This window comes from Rana temporaria, chromosome 1, assembly GCF_905171775.1.
Source record: "Rana temporaria chromosome 1, aRanTem1.1, whole genome shotgun sequence".
Taxonomy (NCBI): Eukaryota; Metazoa; Chordata; class Amphibia; order Anura; family Ranidae; genus Rana; species Rana temporaria.
Genome location: NC_053489.1, coordinates 175516025 through 175535868, shown reverse-complemented (window position 1 = coordinate 175535868; position 19844 = coordinate 175516025). Strand labels below are relative to the sequence as shown.

General features: G+C 45.9%; 1 protein-coding gene across 1 annotated transcript in view; it reads right to left on the bottom strand.

The window, feature by feature from the left end:
• ACAD10 (acyl-CoA dehydrogenase family member 10) overlaps positions 1-19844 on the bottom strand; it is a 105149-nt gene that overhangs the window by 25529 nt on the left and 59776 nt on the right. The window contains exons 12-14 of the mRNA XM_040346455.1: positions 17440-17613; positions 9323-9729; positions 7705-7845 (exon numbers count right to left, since the gene is read on the bottom strand). Coding sequence (XP_040202389.1) covers positions 7705-7845; positions 9323-9729; positions 17440-17613 — 722 coding nt within the window. The remainder of the gene's footprint in view (positions 1-7704; positions 7846-9322; positions 9730-17439; positions 17614-19844) is intronic.

The window sequence follows — 19844 nt, the reverse complement described above, 5'->3', positions numbered from 1 at the left end:
GAAGAGAAGGACCCGCCGGGGATGCTGGGAGGTCGGTCCACCGCCGCGATTCTGGCGGCCATTGCGGACAGCAAGTCCTCCGTGGAGGGTAAGATTGACACCCTGGCCATAGAGTGTGGGCTGATAAGGCAGGACATGGACAAGTTTAGAGGCCGCCTGTCAGAGGCAGAACACCGCATTTCCGTGGTAGAGGACACGGTGGCCTCCACCGCTCACTCGGTTGGGGAGCTGCAACAGCAGGTCAGGGTCCTATTGGCCCGTTCCGAGGACGCCGAAAATCGCCTCCGCCGCAACAATTTTAGGGTGGTTGGGCTCCCAGAGGGCGCAGAAGGAGCCAACCCGGTGGAGTTTGCGGAGACATTCTTTAAAGAACTCCTGGGCCTGCGGAATCTGTCCCCTGTCTACGTAGTGGAGCGCGCTCACAGGGTCCCCACCGGCAAGAGGCCTGTGGGTGCATGGCCGCGTGCGTTCCTGGTCCGCCTCCTGAATTTCAGGGACCGGGACATGATCCTGGCAGAGGCCCGAAAACAACCGGAGCTGAAGCATGAAAATGCGGCGATCCATTTGTATCCTGACTTCTCTCAGGAGCTGCAGAAGAGGAGGCGCTCCTTTACGGATGTCCGTCGTCGCCTGCGGGAAAAAGGCCTGGTGTACAGCATGCTCCATCCTAGTCGCCTAAAGGTGATCCATAGGGGCTCTGCAAAATTTTTTGACTCTCCGGCGGAGGCGGTGGATTGGCTGGATTCGATGGCCTAGAGGCCTGTGGAGGCTGGGTGGCGGAGCAGTCGGCCTAGGGAGGAAAAGTTACTCACCTCATCACGATATTCTTGCTGGGAGCAGTGGTTCCTTGCTGCAGTACCTCCTTACTGCACTCCGGTTGCTCTTGGCTGCTGAACTTAGTAGATCAATGATAGATGGACTATTCTGCGTGGTCAAGCATCCGTTCCTGACAGGAGCAACAGGTACTGTTTAGCACGGTTTGGAATCTCTTGGTGTTTCCCTGGAACCCCTCGGAACTTCTTTTTCCTCTTTATTTTTTCTCTTAGAGTGGATGAACTGTTGAGACGTTCCACACCTGATTTCTAAGTTTTTGGGTATAAAGTTTCTCCGGCGGTAGTACCGTTTTTTAGTTTGGTTCGCCTGGAGCAAACAGGGCGTTGGGATTCTAACGATGTTTTTTTGCTTTAACTTTTTGTTGTTAATTTTTTTCCCAGGCATTTTTTGCCTTTCCCCTGTCTTTCTATATGAGGCTTTGACTCTGTGCCTCCACCCCCTATTGGCCCTGGGGCCTCGCTCCAAATGTGCTACACTGTGCTATGTGCAATGCTCTAGGTGTCATACTCTGCTAAACTGCTGTGCTATGTTATTCAATGTCTCTCTGTGTCCAGCTTCCTCCCTCCTCGTATGCTTGATTTACCTTTCATTAGCATGTTACCTCCCCCCACCTAATGAATGATATTAAGCTAGTGTCATGGAATGTCCGCGGTCTAAACTCTAAATACAAAAGGTCTTTAGTTCTACAGTATCTTAAATCCCTGAACCCACATATTGTTCTCCTGCAAAAGACCCACCTGGTGGGTAGTAAAACTCTTTCCCTGAATAGGAACTGGATACAGAGAGCGGTACACTCCACTTATTCCTCGTATGCAAGGGGTGTGGTCATCCTGCTGCACAAGAAACTGCAATGTAATATAGAACATGTTGTGACAGACCCCCACGGGCGATATGCTATTGTGGTTCTCACTGTTGACTCTCAGCTGCTGGCCATAGCTAATGTGTACGTCCCTCCCCCCTTCAACAAAGAGGTATTATACCTGATTTTAGAGAAAATTGCCACTTTTGGCCCATTAAAGTTGTTGGTGGCTGGGGATTTTAACAATGTATTGGACTACGGGTTGGATGCTTCTAACCCTAACCGGGTGCGAAATCTGGACCTCAGACACTGGGCGGATGTAGCGGCTGTGGAGGAGTTGTGGCGGTGGAAACATCCTGGTGAGAGAGGTTACTCCTATCTTTCCCACGTCAGCTCCTCCTCCTCCCGTATAGACCTTGCCTTCACGAATCCGGCCCTCCTGCCGCAGGTGACGGATGTTGATTACCTGGCCGGGGGACTCTCGGATCACACTCCCTTGCAGGTGACACTGAGTCGTTCCGGGGGGGGTGGTCGGAGACTCTGGAGGCTGCACCCGGGATGGGTAGATGAACCATCAGTTGAGTCACTGGTCTCTGGTCATGTAATGGAGTACTGGGAGGCGAATGAAGGCTCTGCGGGTGGACACATGGTGTGTGATGCGTTCAAGGCGTCCACCCGGGGAGTGTATATTGCAGCTATTAAGGCTGCCAGGACTGAAAAGAACTCTGAGTCGGAAGCGCTCCAGGCGCATGAGATTCGGTGTGCGAAAGCCCATGCTGAGGCGCCCTCTACCTCCACACTTGTGGAGTTGCAGATGGCTAGAAGAGCTTTCTTGGTCCACCTGCAATCCCTTACACAATGCACGTTTAGGCGTAGGGCAGAGGATTTGTTTGAAAGAGGAGATAAGAATGGGAAACTGCTTGCCTACTTGGCAGCAGATGTCAGATCACATGTGTCCGTTCCATGTATTTACACGACTGGGGGCACTCTGACACGGGACAGGGAAGGTATTCTACAAGCGTTTGTGTCCTACTACTCTGACCTCTATGCGGCTATCCCACAATATGACAACCAGGTTCTGACGGACCTGCTGGATTCCATTCAGATCCCGGTGTTGCCTGGGGAGGCGGTCGAGCTTTTGGAGGCTCCTTTCTCTCCTAAAGAGCTGGCTGTGGCTATTGCCTCCTTCCCGAATGGCAAGCGCCGGGCCCTGACGGTATCCCGGCGGAGTGGTATAAGACCTATTCAGAGGTGGTGTCCCACAGACTACTGAACCTTTATGGGGAGTGTTTGGAGGTAGGGAGTATGCCCCCCTCTTGGTACGAGGCTTATGTGGTCCTGCTCCCCAAGCCTGAGAAAGACCCCCTTTACTGTTCGTCCTATAGGCCCATTGCGCTGCTGAACATGGACCTCAAGATATTGACCAAGATGGTGGCCAATAGGTTGATGTCCTGCTTAGACCATTTGATATCTCCTGACCAGACGGGGTTCATGCCCAAAAAGGCTACTGACATTAATATTCGCAGGGTATACACGCACACGCAAATTGACAGAGAAATATCTCACGGGGGGGCCCTGGTGTTTTTCGATCTGGAAAAGGCGTTCGACTCCATTGATTGGGGCTATATGACGCAGGTGCTGGAGCGTATGGGCTTCGGGCCTGTATTTCTCAAATGGATATCATTGCTGTATGATAGACCAGTGGCGGCAATTCGTCTGAATGGCGAAGTGTCGGACGCCTTTCCAGTATCCAGGGGCACCAGGCAGGGTTGTCCCCTGTCACCGGGCCTGTTTGCCCTGGTGATGGAACCCCTGGCGATTGCGTTGAGATCTTCGCCCCTAATCCAGGGTATCAGGGTGGGCACTTTGACTGAGTCGGTGACTCTATATGCGGACGACCTGGTTCTATTTCTTGGGGATACTGGTCCTTCCTTACATGCCGCACTGTCACTGATGGGCAAATTTACTGAGGTATCCGGTCTCAAAGTTAACTGGACCAAATCCAAAATCCTCCCACTCCGTTCCCATGTGTCCCCTGGAGGGGCCGACCCCTCAAACCCCCTACAGTGGGTGACCCAAATTAGGTACTTGGGGTTGCAGATTACTAACTCCGTGACGAACTTTATTGATCTTAATGTGTCCCCATTACTGAATGTCGTCTCCAAAAAATTGAACTCCTGGAAAAATCTCCTCCTGTCCCTCATAGGTAGGGTTAATCTTCTTAAAATGAAGATCCTTCCTCTCCTGCTCTATACGCTCAGGAACGCCCCGGTGTGGATACCAAAGTCGGTTTTTAAGGCCATAGATGGTATGATATCCTCCTTCCTTTGGCAGGGTAGTTCACCCCGCCTTAAGTTGACCATCCTTCAACAGCCATGGGGGGAGGGGGGCCTGGCGGTGCCCAATTTTTCTAAATATTTCTTGGCCGGCCAGTTGACGGTAGCACACCGTTGGCTGACTTCTGCTCCAGACGATGCTGCGGTGTCGCTGGAAGCTGCCTGCGTGGGCTCCTATGAGGCACTCTCCCGGTTAGTCTACAGGGGCCCGAGGGCCCCGTACCCCTTAACACCTTCCATGAGGTCAGTGATCAGAGCATGGGTCGTGGCGCAAGCATTAAGACCCACTGATCGTGCTACCTTCTCCCCCCACGCGCCCCTATGGAGAAACCCCAACTTGGTCCACTTTCTGGACTACCCGGACCCGGTGGTATAGACGGCCTATGGGATTAAGACCTTAAGCCACGTTGTAGTGAATGGTACCTTGAGGACGTTTGATGACTTGAAAACGCGATATGACCTACCTAATACCCATTTTTTTAGATACCTACAATTGCGCCATGCGTTTCAGGCCCAGTTCGGAGGGAATCCTTTGGTTCTGGAGTCTGGGGACCTGGAATCACTGGCTCGTAGTGAACCACTTCCCAAGGAGGTTTCCAGCCTCTATAAAGACCTTTTCCCCGAGACCACCGGGTTGCTGTCGCCTTGTAGGCGTGCTTGGGACTTGGTGACCACGGGATTGGACAGGGACGACTGGGATGATGTCTGGGGGGCGACTTTCCAGGCCTTAGTCTCTACAAGAGACAGACTTATACACTACAAGTTCCTACATAGGGCGTACCTGACTCCTGCCAGGCTGGCTAGAATGTTCAGGGGTCAGGGATCGGCTTGCTGGCGGTGCTCCATGCCTACTGCCGATTTTATGCATATTTTTTGGGAGTGCCCCCAGATTCAGGCATACTGGCAGGCAGTGGTAGATTGCATCCGGTCGGTCACTACTATTTCAATCCCCATGACTGTGGAGGTGTGCTTGCTACTTTGGTTGAACCCCTAGCTACGACTAGGGCTATAAGGACTCTTCTCATTCTTGTGCTCTTCTATGCTAAGAAACAAATTATTCTTTCTTGGAAAAGTTCCTCTGCCCCGACGGTGACAGCCTGGAAGGTATTAGTCAACAAAGCCATCCCATTTTACAAAGCCACATACTTGAGTAGAGGGGCATTGACCAAGTTCGATAAGGTGTGGGGGGGTTGGATGGCCTCCACAGATACGGTATCAGACTAAGCTACTTTGATGGAGAAGTTTAGTGCCTAGCAGCTACAGTGGTCGGGGAATCCTGAAGGAAGGAACTGGGGAGAACTATGACCCACACGCATAGGGGTGACAATTCAGGCCTGTGGAGGATCTTGGGGTAAGCTATTGCTATAGATGGGCTCCTTGGGAGAGAACGGGGCCATACGTCATTTGATTTGGCACTGGAGCTGGGTGTAGGTGGAAGAGTCTCATGTATATTATGTGGGGGGGACCGGTTGTGCTCTGATCCATATTTTATGTCTATCCATCCTAGTCCGTCCAGCGACTGCCGACGGGGTTCAATGTGAGCATTTTCGGTCCCCTCATTCCTTCCCCCCCCCCCCTTTTTTTTTTTTTTTCCCTCCCTTCAGTTTTGTCATGTTCGGGTTTTGTACACCGGTCTCTGTGTTTTAACCGGTCAATGTTGGTCACATATGTGGCCTGTTATTGTATACGTGTTTTGAAAACTTAATAAAAATAATTTTACAAAAAAAATATATATATTTAACATATATTTAATAGAGGTAGACTATTGATAGGAAGGTGCTGATATATATATATATATATATATATATATATATATATATATATATGTATATATGTATATATGTATATATGTATATATATATATATATATATATATATATGTATATATATATATATTAGGGCTGTGTAAATTAACAACTTGATTAAGTTCTGTTGGAGATTCGGTGACGTCACAGACACCGGCGGGGCTTGCCGTGTCCATCTGAAGGGCTCCTTTGCTTTGCCTTCATATCTGCATGCCGGTGGGACCTTACTATCTGCCACACACAAGGGCTGTTACACTTCCCTCTATTAACCTGGGATTCTACAGCCATCCACTGGGAGTTGTGATAGTTCCCTTCATGGGACATCTACATGTTAACATCTGATGTTAACCCTCCTCATCTGCATTCAGCAGTGGTATCGTACACATTTTTATACCAGTATCATACTTAGCTACATGTTTTTATGACTGCTTTTGCTACCGTTTGGTATTACTCGCACCATTTTTACAGTTTATATAGCTACATCGATTTTATCTCCAGTGCAATATTTATTCTGTTACCTACTTGAAGACTATAAAAGTTTTAATGCTATTCCCATTGAGCGCTGCCTTTGTGTGTTTTTTGTATCCTGCTTTTCATTTTTCCAGTGGTTGGTAGCTGCACTGGGAATCAGCCTGCAAGGAGATCAGCTATAAGTAGTTGGATCTGTATGTGCGTAAGGTCCCGCCGGCATGCAGATATGAAGGCACAGCAAAGGAGCCCTTCAGATGGTCACGGCAAGCCCCGCCGGTGTCCGTGACATTACTGGATCTCCGACGGAACTCCCTGAAGGCCCAGAAGCTGGCGGAGAGGTGAGTACCAATCAAAAGAATTTTAATCAATCAAAAAGATTTTGATCGATCAAAAAAATTTAATTAATCGATTAATTAAAAGTTCATTTGCACAGCCCTAATATATATATATATATATATATATATATATATATAAAAAAATAATAATTAGGAGTGAATCTTTGTTGATTTTAAGAATAGTTCATGCAAATGTGGATTTTCTATAGATTTGTGCAATTTGTCTATTTTCATTTCTTACTAGTGATTCACTAGGATTGAGTAAAAGCACTCTCAGCTGAAATCCATAATTATTCATCATCAGGTTCTGTGGCGCTAATTCCCTTTTTGCATTTACAGTATATCTAGGAAACCCTTTGGCCTTTTTAGCTGCGGATAGAAGAAGTTATCTACCGCACCTAAACTCAGACAATGCTTTCCTATGGCCCCATTCACATACTGCATTTAGCAACGGTTTTGTTGCATGGGGTTTTGTGCGGTTCGAAAAAATGAATTTGACTGCGTCCAGGACTGATTTATTACAGCCATTTGCACATAACGGCAGGTAATCGCAGTGTACTATTTCACCTGCGGATAGCAGCAGCAACAAGGAAAGAAAAACAGGAAGCACATCAGAAATGGCAAAAATGTTCCACCGCAGCTAAACGCAGCTGCATGTAAACGCAAGTAATCGCTGCTAATCGCAATGTACAACTGCAAGCGATCGCTGTGCCTGGAGTCCTTCAAAATAATAAACATGTTTTTAACAGCGGCAGAACACCTGCTCATGTGAAAAAGGCCTTATAATGTTTCTTAACCTAGGCTATGTTTACACCAAGGGGTACTACATGGTGTAGCAGTATTTTTCTAGTTAACAGTATATTAGTTACAAATAATAACTTTACAGAACACATTACAATAGGTATACAATTATTTAGAACCAGGAGACCATAAAGCCGCCATCTTGTATCCCTGGCTTGTGATTTTCTTCATATTTAGGTTAATAAACCCAGGAGGGTAGTATAGCTGCAAACATACAGAGGGGTACCTAATATAACACTGAAAAACACTAAGGTTATAAAATATTGTTTTGTGCACTTACAAAGAAATGTTTTGATGATATACTTCTGTACAATACAACATACCTCAGGGGCATACAGAGATGTTCCCATTAATTCACAGAGATGGGCATATTCCACATTTGTCAACTTGGCACCATATTTACCCTCTGGGTCGCTCTCTACAGGCAGGAAAAGATTCCACAGTCCCTGTGATTTTGCTTTTTCCTATCAGACAAATATTGACACCATTTAGGCTGTTAGAAAAGACACATACAGCTTTGTCCGTCAGATTAAATTTTTTTTTTTTTTGTTGAATAAACCACTTTAAACAAAAATAGCAAAAATTCCAATTCAACACTGATTTTTGGCATGCAACGCCTCTCCAAATTACAAATTGCAGATATAATGGTAGTTTTATTTAAAGGGGAGTTCCAGTCTTTTAGTGTTTATTAACAGTGATTTTTAATGAACGGACACTTACCTGCTCCATGGTCCAGCGACGCTCCTCCTCCCCCCCCCCTCTGGCCAGCGCCTCCATTCAAAGCGTGGGCACCTGGCTATGACAGCTTCCAACTCCGCAGCCAGGAACTCACTGCGCAAGCGCGAGTCGCGCTGCACTCTATAAATGGACAGGCTATCTCCTGGGACCTGCCACGTGTCCCTGGAGATCGCCTAAAGGGAGGGGCCGCCTAAGGACAAGAAGAGAAGTCGCTGAGGCGGTCCCTGGGCAGAAGGAGGAAGTAGGACAGGACGTCCCACTCCTAACAAAGCCCCCACCCCCCCCCCAAAAAAAATGACATACCAAATGTGGCACACAAGGGGATAAGGAGTGCTTAAAGCAGAAGTTCCACTTTTGGGTGGAACTCCGCTTTAACTAAGAACATATCAACCTTAGCTTCTTAAAGCCCCATTGACACTTGCAAATGTGGCCTTTAATAATTACCTGCAGGAGACCCAATGGGGGTGGGGAGTTGTCCCTGCCGGGAGAACACCGTGATTAGTGCTAGCGACTATAGCCGCTGGGAATATTCACATGTAAAAATCCAACATGCTGGATGTATCCAAGTCGATTGATGGTCCATAAAAACATGGGTGAGTGAGAGTCCTGACCTCAACCCAATAGACCATCTTTAAGATGAATTAGAGCGGAGACTGCGAGCCAGGCCTTCTAGTCCACATCACTGCCTGACCTCACAAATTTGCTTCTAGAAGAATGGTCAAAAATTCCCATACACACACTCCCAAACCTTGAACAGCCTTCCCAGAAGAGTTAAAGCTGTTCTAGCTGCAAAGGGTGGGTCAACACAATATTGAACCCTACGGACTAAGACTGGGATGCCATTAAAGTTCATGTGTGTGTAAAGGGGGGTGTCCCAATACTTTTGGTAATATAGTGTAGGTAAGCTGCAATTAATACATTTTTGGTTTAATACCGCGTTAACTGCTATGAACTATCGCTGTACTAGACACATGACTTCTAGGAAAACACAGAGGCATCCTTGGAAACAGAGTGTGGGTCAAAAGATTCTTCCTTTATCCATCTATGCACATGCAACCACTGTTTGTCAACAGTCATATGACAGAAATGTGACATCTTAGGAAATAGCACATATACAGATGGTTTGCCTTTACATATAGGTCTACACCTATCATGCAATACATAATACCTCAAAATTTCACATGTTAATCCATTTTTAATCACCTTAAGTTCTTCAGTTAAAGGATGAGGTGTCCATCTTTTTTCCGAGAACTGGTAATTTCTCAATTCTTGCTCAGCGGGATAAATATGAACTTCAATAAACTCTTTTAAATTACTGTACAGATCCTTGGCCTTGCCGGAAAGGCCATCAGGGGAGATGACCAGGTGACCTATCTGCGCAGACTGATGAGAGGCTCTGGAAGATGTAGAAGATGTTCCCTTCCCTGAATATCTTTGGCTAGATATCATACTCCAAGTTGTGTAAGATCTTGTTGTTGGATTTCTAGATGTAGATCCAGACTGAGATTTGAAAATTCGAAACCCTTCTTTTGTAGCAAAATCCCATGCTATGTTGGCCATGAATTCTGCTAACTTTCCACCAGCAGCTGCATTTGCAGAACTTGCCTGTCCTACAAGATATTGAAATAGAGTTCAATAGACGGTTCACTTTTGCAAGACTTACAAAAATTCTAAAGCAGTATTTCTAATTGTGAAACACCTAAATAATGCATTTATTTTCATGGGCTATCTAAACCAAAAATGTATATTTCTCGTGATTTTCTTTTTTGCTTAAACCACGTGTCATGGCACATAAAAAAATAAAGAAAAAAACGTATATATACACTCGCGTATAAGCCAAGGCACCTAATTTTACCACAAAATGGGAAAACGTATTGACTCGAGTATAAGCCGAGGGTGAGAATGCAGCAGCTACTGTAAGCGGAAAAGAGGGTCAACAATGCCCATTTGCATGCCTCACTGTGCCCATTGCAACCTCACTGTGCCCATTGCAACCTCACTGTGCCCATTGCAGCCTTGCCGATCGCCATACCTGACCAGCGTCCATTTTTAAAAAGTCGCGCCTTCTCCTTGTTCTGTTTCGTGATAGGCGGAACACTCAGTTTACCAGCAGACACTGTTCAGTGTTCCATCTATCATGGACGTCCTCTCGCCCGAGGACTCAGTTTCCCAGCAGACACTGTGTACAGTGTTCTGCCTATCACAGATATCCTTTCATCCTCAGACAAGAGGACGTCCGTGATAGGCGGAACACTGTACATAGTGTCTGCTGGGAAACGGAGTGTTACGCCTATCACGGAACAGAACAAGGAGTATAGCGCGACTTTTAGCTGCCGTCTGACTCTGCACCACGATCAGGTACACAGTCAGGAGTATAGACTCGAGTATAAGCCGAGGGGAGCATTTTCAGCTGAAAAACTTGATTTATACAGTACATATTTAGTACATCTGTGGAATACATGCACATTTCCCCATGTTTTATATTTTTAAGAACACGGGAAGTACAAAAAATTAACTTGATGTTCCAAAAATATAGCGTGCTACTATCTTTCTCTTTGACCTGACAACACAGTGTATTTTTTGCTCAGAATTCCAAAGCATGCCTACTTATGATCGATTACAAAGGACACAGACTTGTGGAACACTGTAAAGCTAGAATGCCAAGCAGTAGTCAGTCTTGGGATTACAATTTTTACCCCCACATACAGTATTTGTCCTATCCTGATGGTCGAGCTGCAAGCTTCCACCACCCTTACCTGCCACAACTGCACTAACAGCAATCACCAATCTGATTGACAGTAGGAATATCTGCATAATATCTACTTTCTTTGATACCTTCCAGGCTGCTAATTAGACATTGAAGAAGCAGCAACATACTGATGAGCTCATCAAAATATTTTTTTCATCCTATAAGGAAGTTTCTACAGTAAAGTGCTAGTACAGTACAATGCATTGGAGCCTGACTGGCCGACACTGCTGACCCTCCCTCTGGAAGACTTGGTGTTGAGGAGACTTTGGGAAACTAATAAAGTGTTAAAGGTACTTATTAGCAGTATGCTTTGAGCAAACAAAACATCCCTCTTGTTTTTTTGCACAAGATCACATCTCACTCTTGTCTGGTTCATATACTTATGTACGTCAGCATTACTGTAACCTCATAGTACTTACCAAGTGTGTGACATAACATCTCTTAGAGAAGAACTCCAGGAAAAAAAAATGCATTTTAAATGTGCTGGCATACAATGTGCAAGGAGGTGTATTCCACCTCCTGGATCTCTTTCTTTAAGACCAGGTCTTTTGACACTTTTTGTTTACAAGTGAAATCTGTATCTTTTTTGCTAGAAAATTACTCAATTTTTTGGGGGGAAAATACTTTGAATTTTAATGCAAAAAAAAAACACAATATTTAACCCAATTTTTTGGTAAGGTATAGAAGATGATGTTACGCCGAGTAAATAGAAACTTAACATGTGACGCTGTAAAATTGTGCACGTTTGTGGAATGGTGACAAATTAAGATATTTAAAATTCTCCATAAATTTTTTTTTTACAAGTTACCAGTTTCGAGTTACAGAGGAGGTCTAATGGTACAATTATTGCTCTCGCTATAATGTTCGTGGCACTGCTTTACATGTGTGGTGCGAACACCGTTTACATATGTGTGCACAACTTATGTATGCATTTGCTTCTGCACGCGAGCACGGAGGGATAGAGTGATCTTTTAAAAAAAAAAATATATATATATATATTATTTATAATTTTTTTTAGTTTTTTTACATCGTCCCTCTAATTGTCTTTCGATCACTTTTATTCCTATCACAAGTGTAATGTAAACATTATTTATGATATAAATAAAAGATGACAAGTCCTCTTTATGGAGACATCTGGGGTCTATAAAACCTCAGCATCAGATCAAAAAAAAAAAAACACAGTGATCCGATGCTTACATCCACTCTAGACTGAAAATGACATCATGACAAGGCTCAGGTCCTTCTAGATTATAGAGGTGAGGAGAGACAACCTGGAGAATCGTTTTCTGGGCTCGCTCGCTGGTGAGAACAGTAAGCCCAGAAACACCTGTGAGCGGTCGGATGATCCAGCAACTATTCAGCCTCTTGGATCACTTTAATCAGAAAGAAAATCGCCGGCTGAAAAAAATAAATACCGGGGGTTATACCTGATAGCTTCAGCCATAACCCCGGTAAACCACTTCAAGCTAGGGGTGCACCGGATCAAAAAAAAACCTCACGGTTCGGATCGTTCCTCGGATCAGAGTCACGGAACAGATAATTTTTCGGATCGGCAAAAAATTAAAAAATTTCCCCCACTTTAATATCCACATCCCCCCCCCCCACTGTAATATCCACATCTCCCCCCCCTCCCACTGTAATATCCACATCTCCCCCCCCCCACACTGTAATATCCACATCTCCCCACTAATATCCACATCTCCCCCACTGCAGTGGCGTCACTAGGGTTGGTGTCACCCGGTGCAACAAAAAAAATGGTGTCACCCCCCCACCAAACTATAGTCCCCCCTCAGTACAGACCCCCCTCCCTTGGTGCAGACTCCATAGGTACAGACACCACCACCTCAGTGCAGACCCTCCCCAGCAGTACACCCCTCCTCTCAGTACAGACACTCCCCCTCTCAGTACAGACACTCCCCCTCTCAGTACAGACACTCCCCCTCTCAGTACAGACCAGTACCCGGAAGTAAACAAAGCCGCAATTGCAGCTAGTAAGCATGAGATTGGTGAATTTTTTTTCACAATCTCATGCTTTCCAGCCTGGAGGAGAGATGTGGGGTCCTATTGAACCCGCATCTCTCCTTAAAGGAGGACCTGTCACACACTATTCCTATTACAAGGGATGTTTACATTCCTTGTAATAGGAATAAAAGTGATAAAAAAAAAAAATGTAAAAAAAAAAAATTAAAATTCCCCTGTCCCCAGTAGCTCGCACCCAGAAGCGAACGCACACGCAAGTTACGCCCACGTATGTAAACGTCATTCAAACCACATATGTGAGGTATCGCCGCGTGCATTTGAGCGTGTGCAACAATTCTCGCACTAGATCTCCTCTGTAACTCTAAACTGGTAACCTGTAAAAAAAATTAAAGCATCGCCTATGGAGGTTTTTAAGTAACGAAGTTTGGCACCATTCCATGAGTGTGCGCAATTTTAAAGCATGACATGTTAGGTATCTATTTACCCGGCGTAACATCATCTTTCATATTTTCCAAAAAAATTGGGCCAACTTTACTGTTTTGTTATTTTTTAATTCATGAAACCATTTTTTTTCCAAAAAAAGCATTTGAAAAATGATTGCGCAAATACCATGCAAGATAAAAAGTTGCAATGACCGCCATTTTATTCCCTAGGGTGTCTGATAAAAAAAACATATATAATGTTTGGGGGTTCTGAGTAATTTTCTAGCAAAAGAATGATGATTTGTACATGTAGGAGAGAAGTACCAGAATAGGCCCGGTATGGAGGTGGGTATAAAAGCCCTGTTTCGAAGTGGTTAAGGCAAGTTTCTGATCTACTCCACGCTGTAAAAACAGCAGGACCCTGAAAACCGGATACGTCCGTGGACGCCACCCCATCTCTTCACACATAGAGATAAAGGCCTTCCAGGTGCGATAGTAGATCTTCCTGGAAGAAGACTTCCCTGCCCTCAGCATGGTTGAGAAGACCGAGTCTGAAAGACCTCGGTCCCTCAGTACCTGGCTTTCAATAGCCATGCTCTTAAAGCCAGCGACTGTAAAGCGGGATGAAGTATGGGACCTTGAGACAGAAGGTCCTCCCACATTGGCAGCCGCCAGAGTGCATCCGCCACCAATCAATAAACGCGTATTGTGATTTTTTTTACGAAAAATATGTAGAAGAATACGTTTCGGCCTAAACTGAGGAAAAAAATAAGTTTTTTTATATATTTCTGGGGGATATTTATTATAGCAAAAAGTAAAATATTCATTTTTTTCAAAATTGTTGCTCTATTTTTGTTTATAGCGCAAAAACTAAAAACCGCAGAGGTGATCAAATACCACCAAAAGAAAGCTCGATTTGTGGGGGAAAAAAAAGGATGCTAATTTTGTTTGGGAGCCACATCGCACAACCGCGCAATTGTCAGTTAAAGCGACGCAGTGCCGAATCGCAAAAAGTGCTCTGGTCTTTGACCAGCAATATGGTACGGGGGTTAAGTGGTTAATGTCCAAGGACGCCAGAAAGTCCCCCGGATGGAGCGCAGCCACCACCAAACAAATTGATTCCATACGGAACTTCTGTACTCTTATGCCGCGTACACACGACCGTTTTTCATGACGAGAAAAATGCAATTTTTTTAAATTGGTCGTTCAAAACGGTCGTGTGTAGGCTCCAGAGCATTTTTCCTCGACGAGAAAAATGGCCATTAAAAATATAGAACCTGCTCTATTTTTTCTCGTAATTTTTCTCGTCGTGAAAAACGGTCGTGTGTAGGCTTTAACGACAGGGAAAAAAACGTGCATTCGCAGAAGCAAGTTATGAGATGGGAAATTAGCATAATCAGCCCAAAGGGTGGCGCCATTCGAATGGAACTTCCCCTTTATAGTGCCGTTGTACGTCAACCGCGCTTTGCTTGAGCATTTTTTATTACGATTGTGTGTATGCAAGGCAGGCTTGAGAGGAATCACGTTGAGAAAAAAAAAATTTCTACGACATGAAAAACGGTCATGTGTATGCGGCATTACAAAGGCATTTAGGGCTTTTATGGTCCAATATTGGACGGACTATGTCCTTCTTCGGGACCACAAACAGATTTGAATAAAATCCCCAAAACCTCTCGTCCCGCGGAACAGGTAAAATTACCCCGCAACTCAGCAAGTCTTGCACTGCCCCCAATAGGGCAGACCGACGAGCCGGAAGGAGAGGGAGATTTGAGGGAAAGAATCTGTTCGGCGGACAGGAAAGAAACTCGATTTTGTACCCCAAAGTGACCACCTCGCAGACCCACTGGTCAGAGACCAGGGATGTCCACCGAGCCATGAACCTGCAAAGCCGTTCCCCCACCCATGAGTCGGGTGGGGGCAAAACTTAATGCGGTGGCGGTTTTGGTTGCTGGCTTGTTCGGCTTACGCACACCGAGGGACGCTTCTGTCCCCCAGCCGAGCCTTTGTCAGCCTGGGAGGGTCTACCCGCAGGCCCTGACTGACGAAAATACCGTTCTGCGTGGGAAAGGAAGGACCTGGCTTACGGCGCGGCTCCTTCCCCTTGGTGGACTGAGGGAGTAGAGTGCTCTTCCCTCCAGTGACATTCTTAATAATGTCGTCCAGCGAGGTACCAAAAAGCCTCCCACCTTTGAAGGGTAAATCTGCCTGAGCTTTTTTGGATGTTTGGTCAGCGGAATCAGGCGGCGTAATACCACTCAGATACAGAGGCTCTGAAGATCAAGGGGGCCGCATCCAGAGTGGCATCACAGACATATACAAGGCCCTGGACCAATTGGTCGGCCAGTCTCACACACTCAGGAGGGAGCTGATGCTCCTCCAGTCTGGTGAAATATCTTTGCCCATTCAGTTAGAGTCTGAAACAGCAGAGTTGCAGCCAAAATAGGCCTCAGCACAGACCCCAGCATGGTAAACATTGAGCGGGTCACTGCCTCGGACCTCCTATCAGTGTGGTACTTAAAATCAGGGGCCCCCCCTCTACCGGAAGAGTGGTGACCTTATTCAACCGAGCGACCAGGAGGTAAACCACCTATAAGCGAACTGACAAGCGCTCTGTCCTGCACTGACCCGGACAAGGGGTCTTCCTTACAAGGAAGGTCCTGGTCCACATCTTCTGGAAACCCAGAACCGGGGTCCTGTGCCGCAGCTAGGCCAGGACCCCGGTTCTGCCATCTCCTGGGGAGAACACTCCCCAGGAGATGGCAGGGGAGGGGGCGCTTTTTACCCCCCCTTACGCCACTTCCACCCTGGCAACAAATGATTCCAGGACTGCCGACAAAGTGTCCATGGGCACCAGCTGCCACCTCTGGCATGTTTGGGGAAGAAGGACCAGATACTGACTCCATAACACACACAGACAGCTCTCGGACCAATTCAAGACCTGAAAAGTCCACCCTCCTTGCTGCACTGACCGGGGGGGGGGGTTACCCAGGGGACTCATCAATCCAGCAAGAGACAGCTCAGCGCCGCTGCCCGCCCTCTGTACACAGCAAGTGTGAGGAAAATCTGTGAGGAGAATTGTGCTGCGCGCCGTTCAGGAAGCCAACACTAGAGGCCAAAAACACACACCAAAAAAGAAAAAAGGGAGCGACCACAAGAAAATGGCCGCCTGCAATATCAACCTACGCCACAGAGCGGCCATGACAAAATGCCCGCCAATGAGAAAATAGAAACAGCAGGCATACTAACAATGGCGTCGGTGCCGCCAAAATCGCACCGGAGCACCACGATGTGGATGAGAAGGCTGAGGTAGGGACTTCCAAGGCAGAGCCCCCCCTCAGAAAAAAACGGGCCCCCGACACCCCAGTCCCCCACTGGGACCCGGAGTCCCCCCACAGGTCCGCCCAAGCCGCAGCGAGCCCTTTAGAGCAGAAGGGGAAAAGTGACAGAGAGCAGGGAAAGGGAGGATAGGAGAACCCCCTAATCCCAGGAATGCCCAGCTGTTCAAACCCGCCAAGGCAGGAGGAACCATACTTACAGGTCCATGCGAGGACCCGCTGGTGCGTTCCTGACAGACCTACAACCGCGTTGGAGTAGCTGTCGGCCCAATCCACTGTGAGTGAGACAGCAAGCAGCCCAGTCATATGTGGACCCTGGAGCAAAAAGCCCACCGGCCACCCCTGGAGCCATGGGGTATGTCGTGGCCGACCCAGCGCGTAGCTAAGGTCTGCTCACGCTCGATGGCCAGACTGGGGAGACTACAAGGATCTATATTATCCAGCCTGTCATCCAGCCGGCAGTTGATAGAAGAATCACAAAAATTAAATAAAAAAAAATAAAAAATGTCTTCAGGGCACTGGGCCAAAAGGGAGCCACGTCCTTCTCCTCTGCTAGGCAGAAAAAAACTGAGATGCTGTCTGCAGGGCGGAGGGTTATGTCCGGAGGGACCGTCCAACTCTGTTAAAGTAACATGTATTTAAATATCGAAAATGTTCTGCCTAGTCCTCTCCTATGAACAGGAACATAACCCATATGTCAAGACTTGTGAAGGCTGTGTCCATCCATGGACGAAAAGAAAAAAACATATTTTTTCCTGGAGTTCTTTCAATAATTAAAGAATTTACAAAATAAGACAAAGCACTGTAAAGCAAAATGAGTTTAGTTTGCTGTACCTGTCAAGGAGCGCTTGTATACCCCTTGCAAAATTGCTGCGATTCTGAAAAATGAAAATGCCATATAGAAATTCCAGCTCTCCACCTTTGGAATGGCCATATTTTCACAGTACTGCTTAAAGTATTCCTCTGCAGTGGGAATGCCCAATTCTGACAAGTCATAGTTTTGTAGTCCTAAAAAAATGTAAACAACATTTTCATATGCCTCCACATTAATTTAACATTTAAAATGTATGTGAACCCTTACCTTGCAAAACAACCCATTAAGTTTAATACAAGGATAAACGTGTGTGTGTGTGTGTATGTATATATATATATATATATATATATATATATACAGTATATATATATATATATATATATATATATATATATATATATAAATACAGCAGTACAAGGATCTTCCCAGTGAAGAGCTAGGCCGGGTGCATGTCAGCAGAAGGCAAAGAAACAGCAATATGCTGATCTTCATAGTGAAGAGCCTTGAAGGGGGAGGGGGTGTCAGCAGAAGTCCAATTACTGGAGTACTTCCAAGTAGAATGCAAAAAGAATTGAAAGAATAAAACTGACCACGCTGGAATGAATGTGCTTCCATGCCCTGGTGTGGTCCGTTTGAAATAGGAAAGCAGGAGGACTGGCAGAACCACCAGGTATTTCATGCAAAGGAAGCAATGTAAAAATAACAGGACACTTTTAATACAACTACATGGTATGACAGGCAAATATCAGAATTATAAAATGTTTGGGTAACTTTAAAGTGAATGTAAACCCTCACATATACCCAGTGAAGTGAACAACCTCACATGATACACAGAGATGAAACAAATCTCCCTACAAACGTTTTACATGTATATCTGCTTGTCTTCAGCTTTATATATTCTTTAGAAAGTGCACAGCCTGTTAGATATGTTCTCTTCTTGTTCAGATTACAAATAGTCAATGTTTTTTGAGTGAGTGAAGTTCCGCTTTAAAATGCCCTTCTGCGGGCACATTGTGTTTACAAAGCTTTCTTCTGCTTGGCTGAAGACTTAACCACTTCCTGACGGCCGTACGACTATATACAGCCGCAGGGTGGTTGTAAATCTCTGAGCCGCCGTCTTTTTATGGCCTCCGCTCCTCCAGGCCACTGGGGGGCGTGCGCGCCGCATTACTGAGATGCCGATACGCGTGCCTGGCGGTCGGCGGTTACAGAGACAAGGACGTGGATCTGTGTGTGTAAACACACAGATCCACGTCCTGTCAGGGGTGGACACAGATCGGTCACCTACCCCAGTCATATTTTTTTACCAAAAATATATAGAAGAATACGTTTCCTAGACTGAGAAAAAAAAATATTTTTAAAAAAATTGGGCCATTTATTATAGCAACAAGTAAAACATATTAAATTTTCTTTCAAAATTGTCGCTCTTTTTTTGTTTATTGGATTGGATTGGAATAAATACTTATAGAGCGCCGAATGCGAGTTGTGAAACTCGCGTCTAAGCGCTTACCAACAAGTTGGGGGTATCCAGTTCCCAAGAGCAAAAAGAAGAAACTAGGACATCTAAGTAAAAGAGGGGAACAGACAAGAAATAAACAGAAATATAAAAAGAAGGGGGGGGGGGGGGGTCAGGGCACAAAAAGCCTATCCCTACTCCCTGACCATGGACCGCAGCCTAGGATTAAGGCAGCGTCCTGCTAAGGGCTTGGAAGGCCAAGTCTCTATCTGTAGGCTTGTGAAAAAATAAGTGTTTTCAAGCCCTTACGGAAGGCCATCAAGGAGGAGGATGCTCGGAGCTGATGAGGGAGCTGGTTCCAAAGAGAGTTCCCCAGTGTTTGGAGCCGGCGGCCACCTTTTGAAGCTGATCGACTCGATTTAATAATTGCGAACAGGGCGTCAGTCGAGCGAAGCTCTCTGGGTGGGCAGTAGTGTTGTGTCATATTCGATAAGTACATCGGACCTAGTTGCCAATAGGCCCGAAACACCAGACAGAGTGCCTTGAACTCAACCCGTTTTGCTATCGGGAGCCAGTGTAGATTCCTAAGCACCGGGGAGATGTGATTCCGCCTTGGGCAGTTTGTGACTAGTCTTGCAGCATGATTCTGTGTAATCTGCAATCGTTTTATCCACTTCTGTGGGAGCCCTAGAAAGAAAACATTAGAACAATCTAACCTAGAGTGGATAAGTCCATGAACTAAGATCATACGGTTGTGCTGAGTGAAAAGATTCTTAATTTTCCGTAATAATTGCAGATGATAGTTGGCTGATTTTATGCAATATTTTGCGTGAGGTACGAAGCTTAGTTCAGCATCAAAAATTATACCCAGATTTTTTACCTGCTTAGCTGGAGTTGGGGCAGGGCCAAACGAGGATGGCCAGGCAGGTAAAAAGGTAGAGTTGGCCTGTGGGCCGATCAGCAAAAGCT